Source organism: Marmota monax, unplaced genomic scaffold, assembly GCF_021218885.2.
Source record: "Marmota monax isolate L192 unplaced genomic scaffold, Marmota_monax_Labrador192_F-V1.1 WCK01_AAM20220418_F8-fsc00041, whole genome shotgun sequence".
NCBI classification, from domain to species: Eukaryota; Metazoa; Chordata; class Mammalia; order Rodentia; family Sciuridae; genus Marmota; species Marmota monax.
The window spans coordinates 5,781,913-5,803,253 of record NW_026695238.1 but is presented as its reverse complement, the minus strand read 5'-3'; the positions used below and the strand labels follow the sequence as shown (position 1 = coordinate 5,803,253).

Genomic DNA, 21,341 nt, shown 5'->3' with positions numbered 1-21,341 from the left:
TGCAAGGCAGAGCTACTAGCTCATAGTATCTGAGTTGCATGCTTAAAGCTTTGCTAACGATGTCTGTTTTAAACTTATTTTTAACCCCTTAATATTTGTGTCTGTTAATATTTTAATTCCCATTGTTATAAGAAATAGAATTAGAATTTTCAAGCTATGTGGCAAATTTCACCAGACATCCATATATAGATTGAAACCTTTCCTGCTAAACCCAATTCTAAATGCAATCACGATTGCAGTTTTCCGTTTTTTTTTTTGTTTTTTTTTTTCTGAAATTTCAGTTGTTCCTATAAGAAAGAAGTGAGTTTTCCTGACTTGGGCTTCTTATGGAATGCCAACCTTGTAGTTCACATGGGAGACATTATGATGATGGGTTCAATGTTAGCTGATGGTTTTTGAATGACCTTATTAAGGATCATACAGATTTTATGTGGATGTGTACATATTGAGCTGTCCTAATGTGACTGTTTTAATCCTGACATAAGCCAGCAAGTGTGTTTTCCAAACTACTCAGGACTAAACTTTAGTCTAATCCATGGGAAGGAAGATGTGTGAATTACTGGATTTTTGTTTTTTCAATGCTTGGAATTTCACCTTTCTTAAATGTCACATTGACTGAATTTCTTTAGATAGTATATACTTTATTTCCGGAAGTTTGTCTTTCCTGGAGGAGAGCGTGTGTTTGGTCAAGGAAGATTAAGACCCCTTTTGTGATAGAATGTATGATATGACGTTATAGACCTTTGCATCTGCTATAATTTGGCTACAATTTCTTTAGAGCTTCATACTGTCAAATTCCTGTCAACTGAATGGAGGTTGACATTCCCATAGAAAATAATAATTACCCATTGTAACACCTTTCACCAGTACCTGCTGTGTGATGCAGAAAAGTGTTTTGCACCAGTGAAGAAAATGGATGTTCATTTAATTTATCCACAATGGCAAGAAATGCTATGCCCATCTGTCAGAGCAATGAGAAACTAAAGAAAATATGCACTAATATTTCACATACTTTACTTCTTCCTTAGTCAATGAAACTTGATAGAACTTGTGCTTTAGAAACCAGGGTCATTACCTGGGCTTTATCATGAGTTTCTGGGCTGAGCTCTATGTAGGCTTGAGATGTGCTTAAGGTGCATAGAATTATACAAAATCATGAGGGTACCAGAAAGCACCATCCTGGGAAGGAGATGCATGTTCTCATGAAATTCTCTGTAACCATAGTTGGCAAACTAGGGCCAGAAGGCTAATTTCAACTGCTGCCTATTTTTGCAAAGTTTTCTTGGACCACGGCCATGCCCAGTTGCTTAGGTATTGTCTGTGGCTGTTTGGAGGTACAAAGGCAGAGTTGGATAGTTGTTATCGAGGCCATATGGCCCATAAAGCCTAAAATACTTACTATCTGGCCAGATAGTAAAATTTCTTTACAGAAAAAAAGTATGCTGAACCCTGATCTTTTCATAAGTTGAAAACTATTGTGTTTGACTCCTAAACAAGATTTGCTGCCAGACTTAGATTCAGGCTGGTAGTGGATAGTTTTGAAAAGTGTAAAACCTTGCTCCTTGTACGGCTATTATCTATGCCACTAAAAAAATCATTCTAAAAATGTGATGGACATTCTAAACATGAAAACTTTAGAATACTTCAACCCGCCATCCCTATTGCAGGATGCAGAGAGAGCAAATTCTGAACTTACATGTGAATATGGCAAATTTACAAATATGATCCAAAATGTAAAGGAAGAACACTTTTTCCCTTACATACACTTTAGAATCTGATTAATTTATATTTAGAATGTCTTAATTTTGGTGATAAAATAAAATTCAAGAGGAAAACCACTAAAGATATATAAAGACTAATAGGGAACATGCCAGACTTCCTTTGGAAATGTTAGAATTAATTTTCTTCAGAGAGAACATTGTCCCTAGCTTCATACCTAAATAAATCATCGCCTGGAACCTAAGTGGAGTACAAAAAATTATAATAGCCAATCCCAACTAGAGGGAACTGTAATTAGTAGAACCCACATTCTAAATTCCCAGTTGTGGTGGATGGTTGCACTATCAATAAAAACAGGACTGAGTAGGGTGATTCCCTGATACCCAGTACACACATAATATGTGTTTAGTTTCCTTCAGTCTCTTCCCTTTCTTGAGAGTCCACTTCCTTCTTTCAACTATCCAGGAAACTATAAGGAAAGTATCAAAGTGATCCAGGTTTTTTCCCCTCTCTCCTCTTGAGCAGATGATAAACATTAGACACTCAATAAATATTTTTTGAAAGATGAAAGACTCCTTATTTGCAAAATAACCACTAATACTTATTATACAGCCTTCCCAACTTTTTTTTCAAAGTAATTTTAAACTATAGAAAAAGAGGAACTTGATTAAACTAGTTATGTTGGGATGGACCTGCACAGGCTTAATGCTAATAAACCTTATGTGAAAAGCTGAAACCTGCATTAATTTACGTACTTCCCAATACTGTAGGTTTGTGGCTATAAGATGCATTAAAGGACGTTTTTTTTTCATTTTCCATCCATTCATTTACTATTTCATGGGTTCATCAAACATTCATTGAGCTTTCTATGAACTAGACACTGGGAATGATAAAAGCCTCACTTTTCTCAAGGAGCACATTGACTGGTGTGGAGCCAGATGTGGAAAGGGTTAGCAAGAAACCATTAGATGTTACATCCGAAGAAGGACATAGAAGTTAAGGAACCGAATGAAGAGCAAAACCCTAAACAAGATTTGCTGCCAGACTTAGATTCAGGCTGGTAGTGGATAGTTTTGAAAAGCGTAAAACCTTGCTCCTTGTAAGGACCTTTGAGCTACCTAATGTCAATGTGTGCTCAGGAAGTAAGAGGAAGATATAGAGACTAGAAGCTCAGAAATAACTCAGTTATTTCTCTTTGCTGTAAACCTCATACACTCTTCCCTCTGTGCTGTTGCAGGATTGGGTCCAGGACCCTAGCAGATATCAAATCCAAGGATGCTCAAGACCCCTTATATAAAACGATGTAGTATTTGCATATAACCTATGGCCATTGTCTCATGCACTTTATTTTTTTAAAGATATTTTTATTGTGCATTATAATTGTACATAGCAGTGGGATTAATTATGCCATATTAGGACATGTATATGACAATTCAATCAATCTCATTTCCACTCCCTTCCCTTTTCCTCTTCCTCCCATGTACTTTAAATCATATTTAGGTTACCTATACTACCTAGTACAATGTAAGTGCTATGTAAATAGACCATATTACTTAGAAAATAATAAGAAAAAAATGTCTGTACATCTCAGTCAGTACAGAAGTGTATTTAAAAATATTTTTGATGAGCTGGTTGAATCTGTGGAGGTGGAACCTGTGGCTATGGAGGGCCCCTCTGTGGTTGTAACTGGAGACTTTCTTGCAGGTGAGCATCTTTCTGACGAGAAAGGCAATCATCCGTGATAGAAATTTGATTCCTCTTAAATATCCAGATACAATATTAACATGAATGAAAGAGAAAATAATTTGAGGGAAAGTTTTTTCTTCTAGATGCCTTATATTTATTGAAAGAGAGGTTTCCCAGAATGTCTGTTTTCTCTGTTGTTACCCATTGTTGCAGGTAATTGTTTTAAGGTGCTACTGTTAAGTGTTAACTGTGGACCTGGATTGACTTTTGTCTGTTTTTGAGTCTATGCCTTTTTCTGTTCATCTTGGGAAGACAATATTTTCTTTTTTGGGGAAGAGGTAGGCCCTCACTAGAAATAAGAAGCCTATTTCTTTTTTTTTTTTTCCTTTTTTGGTACTGGGGATTGAACTCATGGACACTTGACCACTAAGCCACATCCCCAGCCCTATTTTGTATTTTATTTAGACACAGGGTCTCACTGAGTTGCTTAGTGCCTCGCCATTGCTGAGGCTGGCTTTGAACTCTGGATTCTCCTGCTTCAGCTTCCCAAGCCGCTGGGATTACAGGCATGTGCTACTGCACCGGGCGCAAGAAGCCCATTTCTTACTTATTTATTATCTTTTAATGAAGAAGAGTTTGAAAACAAAACAAAACAAACAACAACAACAAAAAGAAACCATAATTCCACAAACACAAAACACCATTGTTATGATTTTAATTTGTAAAACATGGTCTTTGCAGGTCTTTTCAGGGCAACATTACCATCATAGAGGGTGGACATTTCTATATTTCATTTTCTCCTCTATTATATGACTTTGTCATACTCCAGTTATTAGGCTGCTACTATGTTCCCATATAAGTATCACTTTCTGTAAGAGCAAAACATAAAACATATGCAGTCCAATTTCTGAACCATTCATGGTGGCATCCTTGAACTTTCCCAGTTCTCTCAAATCTTTCCTGGAACGTTTGCCCCAAGCTCGTCTTCAAGAGTCACTTCTGAAAGAAGGCAGCTCCAGGCCAGCTCTTGTTTTCCAATCAACCCCCCATTTTGAAATCCTGCAGCATCTTTGTGTTTTGTTTTCCACGTGGCAGTGTTATATCTCCGAGTCCTGTGACCATTTAGTTTTCTGCTCCATTTCTTCTCTGTTTAGACACTGCCGTGCCCCGTCCTACATACTAATTACTGACTTTTTGCTTCTGCAGCTCTTGATTCATTGTGTCACATTTTCCCATGTGAAAGTGGACCAGGAACCTTGGCAAGGAGGTTAATGGATTTCAGAGTCACTCTTATTTAACCCTCAAAGTCACAGCAAAATAAGAACCAGGGGCTGACCCATTTTATAAACCAAGCCATAGCCAGCTTCAGCTGCAGTCTCCGCGTGGCTTCGACCACGGCGGCAAGTGTGACACAATTTGAGAAGGGTTGAAGATGTGTGTGCTCTTTTTCCTGCCTTTACTCTTCAAACTTCAGGCAAATCTTCTGATTATATTATCATTATACCTTTAGTGGGTGATACATGGTAGAGCAGGAAGAACCCCAGAGGAGGAGACAGTTCCCTTAGATTTTCATCAAATTCTGTTACAAATCAGCCTTCATAAACTTTTGCTGTTATCAGATCCATTTCTTGGATTTTAGTTCCCTCATTTTTATAATGAGGGTATTTGACCAAAAGATTTTTAGCATTCTATCTGGCTTACAGAGACTGTGATGTTAAATAACTTCATTCATTCATTCATTCATTCATTCATTCATTCAGGAACCATTTATTTACCCTCATTGTACTCTCGCCACCATGCTAAAGACCATAAATACAGTTCTGAAAGCTCAACAAGAAATAAATGTTGTATTTCCTTTCTGAGGACTTCTGTGAGGTAGGCTTACATTTAGCATACATTTTGCAAAGTTCATTAAAAAGTTTTCAGGTTTTTTTTGAAGGATGAAGTGCCAGTCTTAATGCTAAAAGAGGTTGTTGGTAATTAGTCCAATGGGAGTTGGGAGAGCTTTTTTATTTTATTAAAATAGAGTCTTCAATTAAGCTGTGTGAAGAGAGAAGAGTGAGTTTCCTGTATGAATGTTATCAGCAAAATCCATTAGCCCTGTTGATCACTCCTGCTCACAGGTTGCCTCTCCAGTTCTCTCTCCAAGGCTACTTTGGAACCATCTGTTTCATTGTGGTTTGCTAGGTAAACCCTCGGGAGCATATAGATCTCTCCAGTCAACTTGCTTCTCCTGAGGAACATGCGAAATTTCCCTGGTAGCCATTGTTCCGAAGATATTAGTCATCCCTGTAGATACAAAGATCAAGAAACCTCAGATTTTCATTGACACACTTTTGGTTCTTCCCTTGGAAGACCAAAATGAGAAAGAGCTTCCCAACTGTCACAAGGAGTAAATATTTTTCAATAGAATGCGACAGGTTTTTTTTTTTTTTACACTTTTGAAACTAGGTTAGACCAAGAAAATTCTTTCTTTCTTCTCCCAGTCTGCTTCTTTTTGACAGCAATTTATAACACAGTTTGTTGGCATATAAAGTCTATAGTCTTTTATTATTATTTTTAAATCAACCGTGAAGTGGTCAGCCGTTAGTTGTTCTGTTTCATAATGACCATCACCATCTTGTGCACTGGGAATAAGCAAGCTGAAAAAATAATCTGGTGCAGGGTGCAGTCCTGATCAGTTGAAGAGCAGAGGAGGTGCCTGGAAGCTTTGGACAGTCTCTGCCTACCTCTGAGAGCTCTCAACAGCTGTATCTTCAAAATCTCTGTAACTGTGTTAAACCAGTTTCTACTAATTACCCACAAACAGCTTCAACCCCAACTGCCATGATGAACTGCAGAGGCGTATCTACACAAATCTATTAGTTTAATTTGCTATTGATGATATACTGTACTTAGGAATCATAATTTGTCTTCAAAAAAGGTTTATACCTATTAATTTACCAAGCCTCATAGCAGCCCTGGAAGCTAGAATCACAGTTGTATACCTGTTTTTCAGAAGATAACATGGAGACTAGATAGATGATGCTATTTTCCTGCCAATTGATAGAGAACCCCTGGGTGTGGACCCCATTTACGGTAGGATTTCTTCATGTCTCTAAGTGGCAGTTGGTGCTCTGTTTGTTTGCATAGGAATGAGAACGGCACATACAGACTTCTATTATATTGTTCTTTTAAAAGATCTTTTTTCGGGCTTTATTTGCCTTTCACTTTCTTTGCCAAATGGGCCCATCATACTTCTTAGAACTGTAGAGAATAATACAAACTCAGAGAGATTCCAAAATGGTATTTCAGTTCTTGGTGCAATGATATATTTTTCTTTCTCCAGGCCCACCATCTGCTCCACTCAACTTGATTTCCAATGTCAACGAGACATCCGTGAACTTGGAATGGAGCAGTCCTCAGAACACAGGTGGTCGTCAGGACATTTCTTACAATGTCGTCTGTAAGAAGTGTGGAGCCGGTGACCCCAGCAAGTGCCGACCCTGCGGGAGTGGGGTCCACTACACCCCACAGCAGAATGGCCTGAAGACCACCAAAGTCTCAATCACCGACCTCCTGGCACATACAAATTACACGTTTGAAATCTGGGCGGTGAATGGTGTGTCCAAGTATAACCCCAGCCCAGACCAATCAGTTTCCGTCACCGTGACAACCAACCAAGCAGGTAGGAATAAGATCCTTGTTTTTTCCTAATCTGAATGTACATTGTGAAAAGGATTATGGTGGTGACCATAAATTTCGTTAAAGTTCTGCAACTGAAGTGGAACCCATTAAAAACTTGGAAGCTATGTTTCAATACAAAAGATATGTAGAAGGACATCGAATCATTCAGCAAACACGGTTTTGGGGAAATAACTGTATAGCACGTTTCTGTCCCAGGTGGTGGAGATAAAATGAAAGATAAGATAGTGTCTGATTGAATGATAATGGCTACAGTAGGGGGCCAAGGCCCTCCACTACAGACTTCAGAAAGTTCAATGTGGCTGGATGTTGGAGCAAGTATAGATTATGTATGATAATAATGTTGATTTTACCAATACCAATGCTGTATTGGTATTTGCTGCATTTTCCAACAAAAGCACTAGCTGTTAGAGCTTTGATCTTATTCTTTAATGTAAAATGTTAGGAATAATCTGCATGGACCAATATTTGAATCTCCATGTAGATCTTGGTGTGCTTAACAAAATTTGCCTTAAGACACAGAGGAGTTTTACAACCATTTTTATATCTGAATCTGTGGTCAACATGGGGCAAGAGGGCTGCTAGTCCACCCCATTCCCTGCATCAATGCAGATGACTAGGAAGCACTTCTGTTCTTGAAGTGTCTCTGCTGAGTTGATCGCAGAACTCTCATAGAAATCTGATGTCATGTATTTTTCAAAATCTAGCTTTCTAGCTTCTGGCTCCTATCCACTCATCTATATTCCTCCCATGAAAAAGTTTCTACACTACTATCTGTTTCCCATGTTATTCCTGAAGAGTTTAAGAGGAGGAACCACAGCAAAAAAAACCCCAAAACAACCCCACCCCCCAAACCACTACTGTGGCTTATCCTTTTGTAAGGCTATCACAAGCAACAAACAGCCAGAGAAGAATTACAAATTGCCAGCAATCCTATTGTACTGCACTCTTCTCTTAAATGAATGTGTCAGTAAGTGCACTTCACAGTTCAGTAAAATATCTGTATTAATTGATCCTATACTGAAAAGTACTCCAGAGTCCCAATTCAAAGCCATTATTTTTCCATTTTGCTTCGAATTTTCTAGCATACATAAAAAGTAGAGACTTGGGAGAAATTCTGAATGGGGGGTAGAAAGGCTAATCTTACCGGAATGCTTCTTCATCTGTTCAAATGGAAATGGTCCTTATTGATACGTGGTATGGACAAGTCATCTGGCTAAGCTTTTGTCTTGAATTCTGAACTTTGAGACTGTGCACACTGTTACTGGTCACTAGTTTCACTTTTCTTACAAAGACTAGGATAATTTAGGAGGATTTGATAGCATCACAAGCAATTTGTGATTGCCAACCCTTCATTCTCTTGTGAAGGATGCAATGGGAATATCACACACAGAACCTGGGACTATGCATTGGTGCCCTTGGTGTCTCTGAGTCAGGAGGACCCGCACAGTGCACAACAATTTTTGCAGGTTCTGCAGAGTTGGATTTATGAGTCAGTCAATATTCTTATGTTCAGGCCCCTTATGATAACTTTTGGGGTATCTTCAAACACATGACAATGTTGTATTCTTAACTGAATTAAAACTAAGAGTGGAAATTTGAAGCCTCTGCTATGTCAGCTGAAGCCTGAAATCATTCCCTTTGGCAGAGAAAAGCCCTGTGAAATGTTCTCAGAGCAGGATTGACTCCCACTGATTTTAGGGGAGAATTCCATGATTCTTAGTGTAAGTAAGGATTCAAGCCAAGAGATGATGGGTGTCAACTCCCACCATGCTACAAGGTCCAAACAACATAAAGACAGGCTAAAAATCCTGCAAAAGAGGAATATGTATGATAATATCTCTACAGAGGGTAGGGGAATAAAATTTTTTTTAAATAATATAGGTGTAATACTTATAGATCTAGCAGAAAAGTGGTCAGGTAATTCCCCTGACACTTTGTAACTTTTTTTCTCAGCCATGGTGAGCAATCCTGCTGGGAGGTTTGCTGAATAGGACCAAATTCCATCTCCTTATTTTAATTTTCCTGAAGGGGTAATGCTGGGAAGCTGTTCAAAATTAAAAATGAATCTTTCAATAAGGAGACCTCCTATGTGGCCAGCCGGAAAGCTTTTCACTTAGCAGAGAATTATATATATATATGCACAGTACTGCCTCATTATCTTAACATAATTTGGAGTTCACTAATTCAAAATCATTGGGATACTTTATCTTTGATTAACAAACCCTTTCTTCTTACTAGTGCAAATTAATAATGTAGGCCAAAATTCTGGGTGAATGTAGCAACCATAATCTCTATCAAAGCTCCCCTAAGCATATTTACATACACACAATTATATTTTAATTGCAGTTGTTCCTATCATTCCATTAAATTAAATTCCTTAAGAAACTCTACAGACCATGATGTCTCACTCTATAAGGAATGCTTAGAATTAATAAATGTTTGCATTTAGCACCTGGAGGTCACAGATTTAGTGGTTCTCCATTTTGCTGTCGTCACAGGGTTTTTCTCTTGTCAATAACATGTTAAAAACTAGAACCAAACATACAGAACCTCCTAGAATTCCCCATCTCTGCTCACTACTATGGAGACTTTAATGGTTGAGGGAAGGACCACTCCATGTAGGTGAAGCAACTCATCTAAGCCAACATCAGAGCTGGTACTAAGACACCAAGGAGAACCTCCTCTTGAATGTAAAAGCTGTTTTCCTTTAAACTTATGAGGTAATTAGTAGTGTCAATATTGTCAGTGCTGCATTCTTCCCATTTGTGAGAGCAAATCACGTGAGTATCTGCATGTGGAGATTGAGGTTTAACAGGGCTTTGATCATTTAATGGCAGGAGGAGGTGTGAACGGGCCTGTGTTCTCACATGGGTATGGAAGCCATGCTAACCCAAGTCTTAATGTTGGCCTAAGCACCCTTTTCCTGAGTTCAAACCCAAGGCTAATAGCACCTTACTGGGTTCAAACACCAATGGGCACTGAAAACAAAGGAAATTAGAGTCTGTCAGCTTTGTTGCTGGACAGCTGAGGGATGTGGGCTTTGTATCCGTGGCCAGAATGGCTAGTTTTAGTGACACTTATCCTTTCTCAACTGACTGGCTGCAGGCTCCCAAATTCTCTGATTAATGTCAACTCCAACCCAACCCCCTGCCAGGAGTGGTGATGGGGAAGGAGAGTGGGAAGGGGGTGGAGGTGGTAGGGTTTTTTCCAGTGAGTCTCACCCCAGTAGCTCCCGGAAGCCCCTGCCTGGTTAATGTCCTTTATTCCAGGACAAAGGAGCAAGTGAGCTTCCTCCATGTTCCATGCCATAGCCATAGTGACTGTCCTTCTTTTGTTTAGGAAGAGATAGTCTTGAGGTTTATGAAAAATGGATAAGCATCAGCTGGCTGATTGTCTTCTAGATGCTTCCCTTCAGTTTCCGTTTACTTAAGTGGACCATCTCAGGCAAATGGATAGAGGATGTGTTCCTAGGAGGAAGAAATGCTGTGTAAATCAAACAAGTTTTCCTTGCCAAGCAATAGAACTGGGAGTATCTTTTCATAAAAATATAGTGATGGCAGCCAGCCCTAATATCAGTGAGCCATTTTTACTATACATACCGAACTACCCCAGACTTGGTCTCTCTCCCAGCTATGAGCAGGATCATAACTCCTCCAGGGGTGCTTGTTTAAATCATTAGGAATGTAACCCTTTCAAGTAGTGTTCTTACCCAAACTGCACCCACACCCACAGGCAGTGATCTCCATTTTTTTTTTTACTTTTTTGCCTGTAACACTGCTAGGGACACTTCACAATGGGATAACCTGGTCATATATCTCTAGTACAGCTCTAATATCCTTTAGTGATAAACATCTATAAATCTGTAATACTCAGAGTTTGGAAGAGTACAGATGTTTGGTAAATTACATAATTATTTAAAATGAACTGATGGGTGTACCTGTAATCCCAGTGGCTTAGGAGGTTGAGAATCATGGGAGTTCAAAGCCAGCCTCAGCAACTTAGGGAGGTCTTACGTAACTCAGCGAGACCCTCTCTCCAAGTAAAATATAAAAAGAGACTGGGGATGTGGCTTAATGGTTTAAGTGCCCCTGGGTTCAATCCCGGTACCAAAAGAATAGGGTCATTAATTAAATTAAATTAAATGAACTAATCTCTAAAATCTTTTCTAATTCTAAAATTCCATGAATCCAAGTTACAGCCACAGACTATAAGCATGAGATTCAGGGCTCTGAGTCCTAGAGCATAATGTTTGGAAATGGACATACCAAGAGTAAGAGGAAAATTCCAAAAATGCTTCAGCAGAATTATTATGAATTCTTCTGAATTCTTGCCCCCCTCTGTCCTTTCACCCTGCCAGGGTATTTACTTGAAGAGGAAAACAGATAACTGTACCTCAAGGACAGTTGTTCTCAGTCCGGTGTGACTTTTGCCCCTGGCCATCCCTGACATTTGATATTGTTTAGAGATAATTTTGGTGCAGTGAGCAGAGACCAATGATGCTACAAAACATCCCATATGGACAGAACAGTCCTCCACACAAAAGAATGATGTGGCCCAAAATATCCAGAGTGCTGAGATTGAGAAATTATTTTTCTAGTGATATGTTTGAAAAGCAGATCTCAGTCTCCGTAGTAATGCCTGCCTCCCAAGGTTCCCATTGCCAACCGGAGTGTCCTTGGTCTGGCTAGTGGCTCAGCACACAGGGCAACTACCCTGTTGATTTGGTTGCCCTGCTCCGAGCTGAGAGCATGATGCTCCCTTTGCTGATCCTGCAGAGCAGGCACTTGTGAAGAGGCTTTGGAGGCCTTGAATCCCTTCTCAGTTGTTTTGCCATCAGATGAACTGGTACTGCTTGTTGGGCTAACATTATTCTCTAGGGTTGAACAATTAACTGCAAGAACAAAGCTACCAACAATAAAATAGTATCCTCATTGTCATAATGCCATTGTGCAGAATGGGGTAATCGATATTCAATAACTGTTTGTTGATTAACACATTTATTTACAGCAGAAAAAAACGAGTTAACTCCCTTTGTTAAGGAGTGATAAATTTAATAAACCCCAAATAATGTGTAGATAAAAGAAAATAACTAAGTACAAGAGGCAGACTGTCTTTTATTATTCAACTGTTAGTTCCCATTCTCTCTTTCTCTGCCATCTTTTAATTAGACATATTATGTTATTTGAGTGGGGTAATGGAGAACAGTGGGAATTCTCATCCCCACTGGGTATAATTGCTACCTGTCTGCTAGATAGTAAAAGGAAAGCTCCAGGAACTGGTGTGAGAAAGGGGAAAATTCTTAGAGCACTTGCTTTAGGTGATGTGCTGGAGACATGGTGGAGCCAGGTTTTGTGGGGACTGAAGCTTAGACAAATTTTTTGTTTGTGTGATTAAAGGAAAAAAAAAATCCTACAATATTATAAATATAAAATTAGCAACAGAGTTTTGGAAAGGGGCCCATGTAAACGTCCTTAGTTTCAGTATGTAAAATTCTGTCCCTGACTAGGTTGAAATGAATGTGATTATCAGATCAGAGCACTATTGCGTAATTGTGCCTGTGAGTAGCAAGCCATCGGAAGGAAGTACAGGGAGATAGTGGGAAGGATAGTTTGACCTGGTATGAAGGCGCTGAAAGACAAGGTCATGACAGGGGGGGATTCTGGCACAGGGTGAGGTAAGAAGGGCAGTGCAGCTGTGGTCAAAATAAGGTTCAAAATTAAAGTAACAAGCAGAAAACATATTCCTATTGGTGTTCAGAACCATACTGGAATGCTAAACTCAAAGGAGATAGGATAAGGACCAAGGGCTCTCTGAAAGCTTGAGAAGAAAGGGGGTAAAAAAAGATTTGTTGAGGGGCTGGGGTTGTGGCTCAGCGGTAGAGCGCTCGCCTAGCATGCTTGAGTCACTGAGTTCAATTTTCAGCACTACATAAATGTAAAATAAAGATATTGTATCCACTTAAATCTAAATATTTGTGGATATTTGCAAGGCACAAATGTTTGGAATAGGAGTCATCAAACTATGGCCCAAGGGCCAAATCTGACCCTCTCCATGTCCTTGTATAACTCACTAAAAGTCACTTATATTTCTAAGGAGTTGAAACAAAAGATGAATAATATTCTCTGGCATTTGAAAATTGTTTAAAATTCAAATTTTGGTATTTGAAAATAAAGTTTTATTGGAACAAAAGTCCACTCATTTGTGCATATGTTGTCCACGAGGGCTTTCCTGTAGCAGGGGCATAGTTGGTAGACACAGCCTTCGTAAATGGCCTGCTACATGGACGTGATTAACTATCTTGCTCTTTACAGAAAAAAGTTAGCAGGCCTCTGCTCTGGAGAAGTGAGTCAAGACAGGGGACCAGTCAGAAGGGAGTTTGAGATGTTGAAATACTGCGATGTTTGTGGGAAACTGCTGTAGGCAAAGGATGTAGCGGATTAATACTTGGGATAATCTCATGTATGAAACCATTTTTATATTTGGCAAGACACCTTATTTGTTAGGTGTTTTAGTTATGTAAAAAGCAATTAGCTGAAATAATTAGATTGTATATATGCCTTGATGACTGTGGACACTGGTCTTTTCCCATGGACGCTCAGGTTTGTATGGATCCTGGGGACATGCGCTCAGCCATTCTGAGAGGGTGGTGCTCTGATTTTTCTCTGAAGACTGCATTCTTAATGTTTTGGGTCTTAGATGCTGGTAGCAATTTTCTTCTTAAATGATCATGCGCTCTGTGTGTTTATATTATCCTCTCACTGAGATGATTTCCTGTTTGCCTTTGATGTCAAGTAAATCATGTTTTTGTTTTTCCTTACCCCCAAGACATTTAAAGGAAAAAACAAACGATAGTGCTAGAAAATATATAAAAGGAAGGACTCTCTCCAAAGACATATTTAAAATGCTTCCAACAGATTATGAAACAATCCCATTGAGAGATTTTGCTGCCATATCATTGGTGCATCCTCAATTTTGGTATGAAGTCATTAGGCCCTCGAAAGTGGTAGGTGGTTGGGAGACTTTCCTCTGCCTGGGTAATTTATAAGCTCAAGCTAGCGCATGGTGGGCTTCAGAGGAGCCTGACTGGTTTTCTCACTAACAGCTCTGATCCAGCGACCAGCACCTGGTTTCATTCATAATGCCTATGAAATGTACATTTTAAAAACATATAGTACATCTTTTACAGAGGAAACATTCTTTTGATTTTAACTTTTTACTGAAAAAAATATTGTTGCTAACACTACAATTAAGGAGCATGCTCGCTCATCACGATTGTCATTTCAGATTGAAAAACACTAGCAGTTGGATAAAAGTGCAGCCCATTGTGTGGCACAGAGGGTTGTAGAATTTGTATTCGGGGTGGGTACCATGTTTCTGGTGAGGGGAGAAAACTCAAAGCCTTCCAGAACAACCTACTAAATTATCCAACTTCAAGATTGTAAACAGCAGAGGCAAGTGGTTTGTCTGTGGAGCCTAGTGGTAATTATTTTACCTAAGTAAAAGTTAGGTTGCATTTTTTAAAAATAGGTAAATATTTCACTCTAAGAAAATGAAGGTTTTATGTATACACCCAGGGCTGAGAACACTATTTTTCCTGACTCTGTTCACTTTGCTCCTACATAAATATACACACACACGTTCATTTGTGGGAAGCGATATCCATCCCCCAGCATGCCCTTGGCAGTATCCTTCTCATTCCTTTCTCGGTTCTCAGGGCTGGACTGGTTACCTCCAGCACTGCTGCCAATGTGTACAGCCTCTGGAGAAGCCACCGAGGGATTTGAAAAATAAGTGCCTGGCTGAACTGAGAAATGAGCACTGCAGGGCTAGCGAGGGTTTCAGGTGGGCTTCTAAATTATCTAGGTGTCCTTCCAACTGGTGAAATTAATTACTACCTCCTCACAGCAGCCACCAGAGACCCCAGAGTCCAGTCTGTAATTGAACATCCATGAAAAGATCCAGAGAGACTTTATCAAAGCTTCCATTAACCCCCTGCTGATGTCTTTAAGTAGTTTTTTTTTTCCTCCTTTAAACATTACAAAATCCCAAAAGCCATGCAACAGGACTAATCCTGCATTGAGAGATTTTAAATCTACAGCGACTAATTGAAATGCCCGTTCATGTCACCCAAGGAACAGAGACTTTCCTTGAGTTGTGTTGTGGTTGTCCAAGAAGAGAGCATCTTGGGTGTGGTCTTCAGGTAAAGACTAGTGAGGGCTGTAGGTTTGCATTTCAAGCATCTGTTAGTATTAAAAATGGCTTTTATTTAATGAGACTTCCTCTTGGTGTCCACCTTTCTATGTCTCCGAGACACACAAACATGATTCTTCCTCCTTTGCTTGCGCCCAAGTCACCCCAAAAATTGCAATAATGGGAAAAAAGAGAGCTCCTGACATCAGTGCAGTCACTTATCCAGTGGATGCCATGGCTTTCATTGGAAATGTCACCCAGGCTTTGCACTCACCTGTGAGGGACAGAAGGGAGTGCTCAGTGGGAACCCAGTTCACTGGTCTGCAAAATGGCTGCCAAATAGGCTCAGCACTAAAAAACAAACTCCTTCTTTCTCTATTCTGATACACAGTTAGCCTGAACTTAAGGAATTATATTGTCATTCTCCTCTGAACCATCTTTGTGTTTGGTTACAGTAAAGCAAGAAGGCTGCTTTCTAAAATGCAGTCTCTCTAAAATATCATATAGGTTGAAATTATAGTGAGTTGAAATATTTGTTCTCTTTTCCTATTGCTCTTGGGAGAGGGGTGGGAAGGGAGGAGAGAGAAAGGAAGGATGGTCCACTCTTCCTTGCTTCACACTTCGCAAATGACACTCTATGAACACAAATTTCTCAGGCAGTTTGATTCTTACTTTCATAAAAAGACTAAGGAGTGGTTGATTTTTTTAGGAAACTTTGGTCTGTGACATGTTCATTCAGACAAGATTAAAATATGTAGTTTCAACTTCATAGTGGGTGCTAAATAGGGGCCTGCCACCAACAAACTGAACTTCCCAGCATGTTGTAATCTTGGGTAAGAGCCACCCATTAAAACAAACATTGAAAAGGGCCAAGCTCACAAAGGCTCCCTGGAGAGTTTGTGTTTGTCTAGATAACATACTGCCAGCTGTAAATCTGCCTCCTCAATCCACCTTTTTTTTTTTTTTTTTGGTCTACTGAATGTGTATTTTGGGCATAATAAGTGTGAAGGTAGATGGGAACAAAGGTTCCTTCATGTTTCTTTATTAAAGCTAAGGGCAGGCACACAAACAAGCCAAGCAGGGCTTTTGAATATGCAACTAGCAGAAAGCTTGATGGGGTATTTTTTAAAAAAATCTTTTAATAAAGGTGTTATTATAATGTAGCAACTTTCTTTTTTTAATATTTTATTTTTTAGTTGTAGATGGACATAGTATCTTTATTTTATTTTTTTATGTGTTGCTGAGGATTGAACTCAGGGCCTCGCATGTGGTAGGTGAGCGCTCTACCGCTGAGCCACAACCCCAGCCCAGCAACTTTCTTTTTGATGGTGCATTCTTTATACTTTCCAAGATAACGAAAAGACCTTGTTTTCATTGGAAAGTTGTTGATGATCTGAAGTGTTGCTGATGGAGTCCACTGAATCCTGATGCTGTTGGTTTCTCAAGAGAGTATGGCATTAGGGAGCTTCCTAGGAGAGTGCTTTGAGAGACTTGGGAGTTCTTCCAACCTACATCATCTCATTTCTCCTGATTTAAAATAGAGACTGTTTTATCATTGCTGAATGTACTAGGCTTCCTTCTTGCTTTGTTTTACACTGAAAGCAAGAACAACAATGGCAGATTCCTGCCCTTCCCCCTTAAAAGTTAAAAGAGAATTTTATTGTAAACAGGAACAATGGACAGAGGATTTTAAAAGCAGAAAACTCCCAGCCTTCATTGTGTACTCCAATGCAGAGAAATCAAATGATATGTGGGTGTCTCCACAAGACTGGAGATATATTTAAGGAATCTTTCTATAATATATTAAAAATGTATTATTTGGAGAAACCCTTTAAATCTCACTGTTCACTTTTCAAAGGCATACCTTAACTGTTCCTGCTCTTTACATGATGGCTTTTTCTCTATTTCAGAGCACACAAAAAATAACTTCCATACCACTGCTCTTAGCATGCTGGGACTCTGTTCCCGTCTTTCTCAGAAACTGCTGTGGGACTATTTCTAGGTGAGATGTTGTTCTAATGAGATGCTTCCAGGATTTAGGGATGACTCCTGGGTGGAGCCAGATCCATTGAATTTCATACCTCAGCAAATGATGTTTAAAGGGAGGCTCTTGTGAGATGCCCTGAACCCGCCAAATAAAATAACCCTAAAACAAATATAGCTTTCCTAATACATTCCTGGTTACTTTTCATGATTATACAATAAAGTCATTGAATTCTCAAGCTTAGACCTAGTTGAAGACATCTATTGGCCTAAGTAATATTTTAAAATGTAATAGCTCAGTTGCTTCTGCCTTGGTCTTATAATGCCTGTAGGAGTTTAAACTATCTGGCACTACAATTCAGTTTCTGGCTGATACCCCAAAATTAATAATAATAATAATAACTCTATAGTTGCCAATTCCCAAGCTTAAAATCCATTCTCATTAATTATTCTTTTGTTCCTATTATAGCTTCCAAGAGAATTGTTGAAAAAATAGTTTCAAGTATGAGGGCTGCAAGAATATCATTTCATAACCAAATTTTTTGAGAGCACAGCATGTGGTGACCATTTGTAAATGAAGTATTTTCGAAGGTACTGACTGTAATTCGCCCAAAGGTCTCTACCTCTTTTGCTTCCACTTAGCAATTACTCCTTTGTGCTTATCTATAGAACACCTTCAAGAAACTTGCCAGCACCCCAAAATGGAGCAGTCCCTTGTTCATGGACATTGTCCCTAGAATATATGACTCCTTGTGTTCCCAGACTTTCATACAGTGGAGTCAAATTGGAACAAGAACATTATCTCAGAACTTTACCCCAATACCTACCCTGCTATTCTTCCTCTCTCTTTTCTCCTCGTAACACTCCACTTCGTTATCTGTGGTCATTACTTCTCAGCCCTAACCCATTATTCTGTAAGCCTAGGGACTTTTGGACTTGGGAAATGTCCAATTGGTGTAGAACATATTGATTAGCAATGAAAGTTTTACTGACATATTTCCTTTTGTGATCTGGCTCTGTCAGTAATAATCTGGAGCCTATAATTTCATGCTATGATTTATTCTTTGTCAAATATTTTTTATTTATTTTTTTCTCTGTCTTCTGCTGATATGTTTCAAATGCAACAAAAGAAAGAAAAATAAGTTGCTAAAAAATAGCTTCAGAGTTAAAAAGTACAATAGCTAATAAAAATGCTAAGGAGCTGATATCCCCAATTTATGGTCACCATGACTTTTTTGTGAATGGCTGATGTGATCTTTTTAAATGACCATTAGAAAAGATAGTTACCCTGTTCCAACTGGATATGTGATGGGGAATTGGATGGCTTGGAAGATGACTAATGGGACTCTGGACCTTTCTGTCTTTGGGTCACCTCTTTGAATGTGGACTAGCTCATAAGTGGTCCAAAGCCCGACCATTTGGCAGCCATAGAGGGACTATGTTAATGGAATTGGTCTCAGTCCAGGTCTTAGTCGACAGGTGTTCACATCATAACTGACACTAATTGGCTTTCTAGTCTTTCAACTTGGAAGACAGTGGAACATCATTGAGACAGTGATGGGGAAGGAGTTTTTCATGATATATTCAGGCTCCATCAAAAGCCAAGGGATCAGCTCCTTGAGCTAGCACCAGCTTGGCACCTTGAAAATATTGTCTTTGTCTTTTGTGGGTTCCATTAGCTTAAGAAATTAAAAAAAAAAGAATCTAATTTCAAAAGATTCTCAATATCTTAGAATGACTAACACTGTTTTGTTGAGGTCAAAAGTGTCTCGTGTATTACTGCTTTCCTATTCATTTTATATTATGGTGATTAGCTACCTCCTATAAAAACTATTTTTTGTGATAGCACAAGTTATAAATGATACTCTTTCATAGAAAATATAATGTGACTACTTTATGCCCTATTGAAATGGAGACCACTGTGAAAAAGCAACACTAAGAGCCTTTTACCAACATAAATTTTACATCATGAAATTAAGGTGGTTTCAGTGAATGCTAAAATCTTCTCTGAGTCCAGAATCAGATGCCATTCATTCATTCACTTGGGGCCATGTCCTGGGGACACTTTGGCCTGAATTGAAGGAGATTGTCAGTATTATTAGTACGATGAACATTTTACCCTGAAGATACCTAGGTTCATCTCTTGGTGTATGTTTTAACTTCACAGATGATTTGGATGTCCCTATAGTAACTTCCAAAGCCACAACTTTCCTGAATTAGTTATCACACTAAAAACACGGTGACCACAGCCACATGGATCTATGTATTGAAACAGACAGGCTTTTTTAGCAGAATGATCAATGTCTTGCCTCTTTCTGAAAAGCTTTTCCAAGGTAGGAAATCATCAAGCATCCGATATAAAGTAATGAACAAGGCTTTTTATTGGTCAGTTTCTGGAGTAGGCTTTTAAGTATTTCTGCCTGTAAATGTAGAAATTCAGTGTGGAAAGTAAAAGGCAAGAGCGAAGATTTACTGGGTGCATCTATCATCCTGGCTTTTAGAGTCTTTGTGATTAATACATGTTTAATTGGGGACTGATCTAGATGCTTCAGATGTCAGAAAGCTAAATGTTACAGCATTGTCTCCGTGGTTCCTAGCACAGCAGGGCGATTAGCAGCTGTCTGAGGAACAAAGAGAACCTGAGGCCCACAGCAGCACTTTTTATTTTCCAGATTTGGAATGTCTGATGCTCTCCAGTGGAGCTGACAGCTAAAGGGACAGAAGCCTTGGTTCACAGCAGTTAATCTCTCCCTTGCTCTCATTCCTGCTCAGGAGAATGGAACCTTTCCCTTACCAATCAATTTTGGAGGGTGTTGTAGGTCATGGAGGACCTACCTTTGGCCAGGATTCTCCAAGTACATCATACATAAAACAATTTCAACTAAGAATTGAAATGGTACAGATTTTTTTTTTTAGCTTAGTTAGGCCCAACAAGTTCATCTTACTGGAAGAATTCAGGGGGAGGGTAGATTTATCTATATCTATCATCTATCTATCTATCTATCAATCATCTATCTAATTTTAAAACAGTTGTCTTGCTCAGGCAAAACTTTCCAGTGAAAAGACTTGTTTTCCTGTTAGCCTCAAACTGGCATTCTTACTCAACAGGAAATACATTCGCTGAATCCTGCCATGTTTCTGTTGGCAAGTGTTGGGCTATCCTTGTCAGAACCTGCCAACGAATTTCTTAGTAAGCAAGTAGCGAGTAAAACAAGCAGCTCCCAGACGAAACACAGGACCCACTAGAGCTATGACAGGAACTTGGGTGCTTCTTAAGAAATTCCCTGTGAATCCAGGTGGGTGTGGACCTTAGTTTGGAGTTAAGCTGCCACTCATTAGCAATTCTAGAAGGGATCCTGGGATTATACCTGTGGCAATGCTAATTCGTGATAACAGCTATTTTAAAAGTAAAGCAAGAATTTAGTGATGCTTTTTTTGTTGTTGTTTTTTCTTGAAGAGCGGGAATTGCTATGATGCTCAGGGATGATTAGTTACAAAATTCTGATTTGCAAAAATGTAGATGTTCCATACATGTTTAGATTCTTGTCCACATGGTTTACTAAAAATTATGGATGAATTTTTCTAATAATGGTTAGAAATTCTTCATCTTTAATACTCTTAGTTAACATTAGTATTCATTTTATAGTCTTTATGCTGTGAAATATATACACATACAGGAAAGAGCCCAAGACTAGAATAAATAGTCATTGAGTTATCTCAAAGCAAACACCTATGTGACTATTGGGCAAGCCAAGGAACAGAACAATTGAAACACTGCAACCTTCCAGAGGCTGCTTTGGAGCACCTTTCCCTAATGCCAGATATCATTATATTATTTTGAAATAGATTTTTAAATTAGAAATAGTTTTTGTTTTAGTCCCATATTTATTCTTCAGGTTAGTTCTATATGAGATGATTCATCATCAGAAACTTGAAGGTTTGTCTGTGGGCAGGGCTTGTGTCTAAATTACCTTGGGTTTCTGGCAGCCACTAATGTATGTACGAGGCCCTGTACCTGATGTGTACCGACTTCAGGAGGACTTGCTCCAAGGCTTTTGCTGCTGCTGTTGCAGGAA

At 39.0% G+C, this 21,341-nt stretch overlaps 1 protein-coding gene across 1 annotated transcript in view; it reads left to right on the top strand.

The window, feature by feature from the left end:
• Epha4 (EPH receptor A4) overlaps nucleotides 1–21,341 on the top strand; it is a 140,948-nt gene that overhangs the window by 74,033 nt on the left and 45,574 nt on the right. Inside the window, exon 5 of the mRNA XM_046439765.2 lies at nucleotides 6,734–7,072. Within this exon, the coding sequence (XP_046295721.1) occupies nucleotides 6,734–7,072 (339 nt within the window). The remainder of the gene's footprint in view (nucleotides 1–6,733; nucleotides 7,073–21,341) is intronic.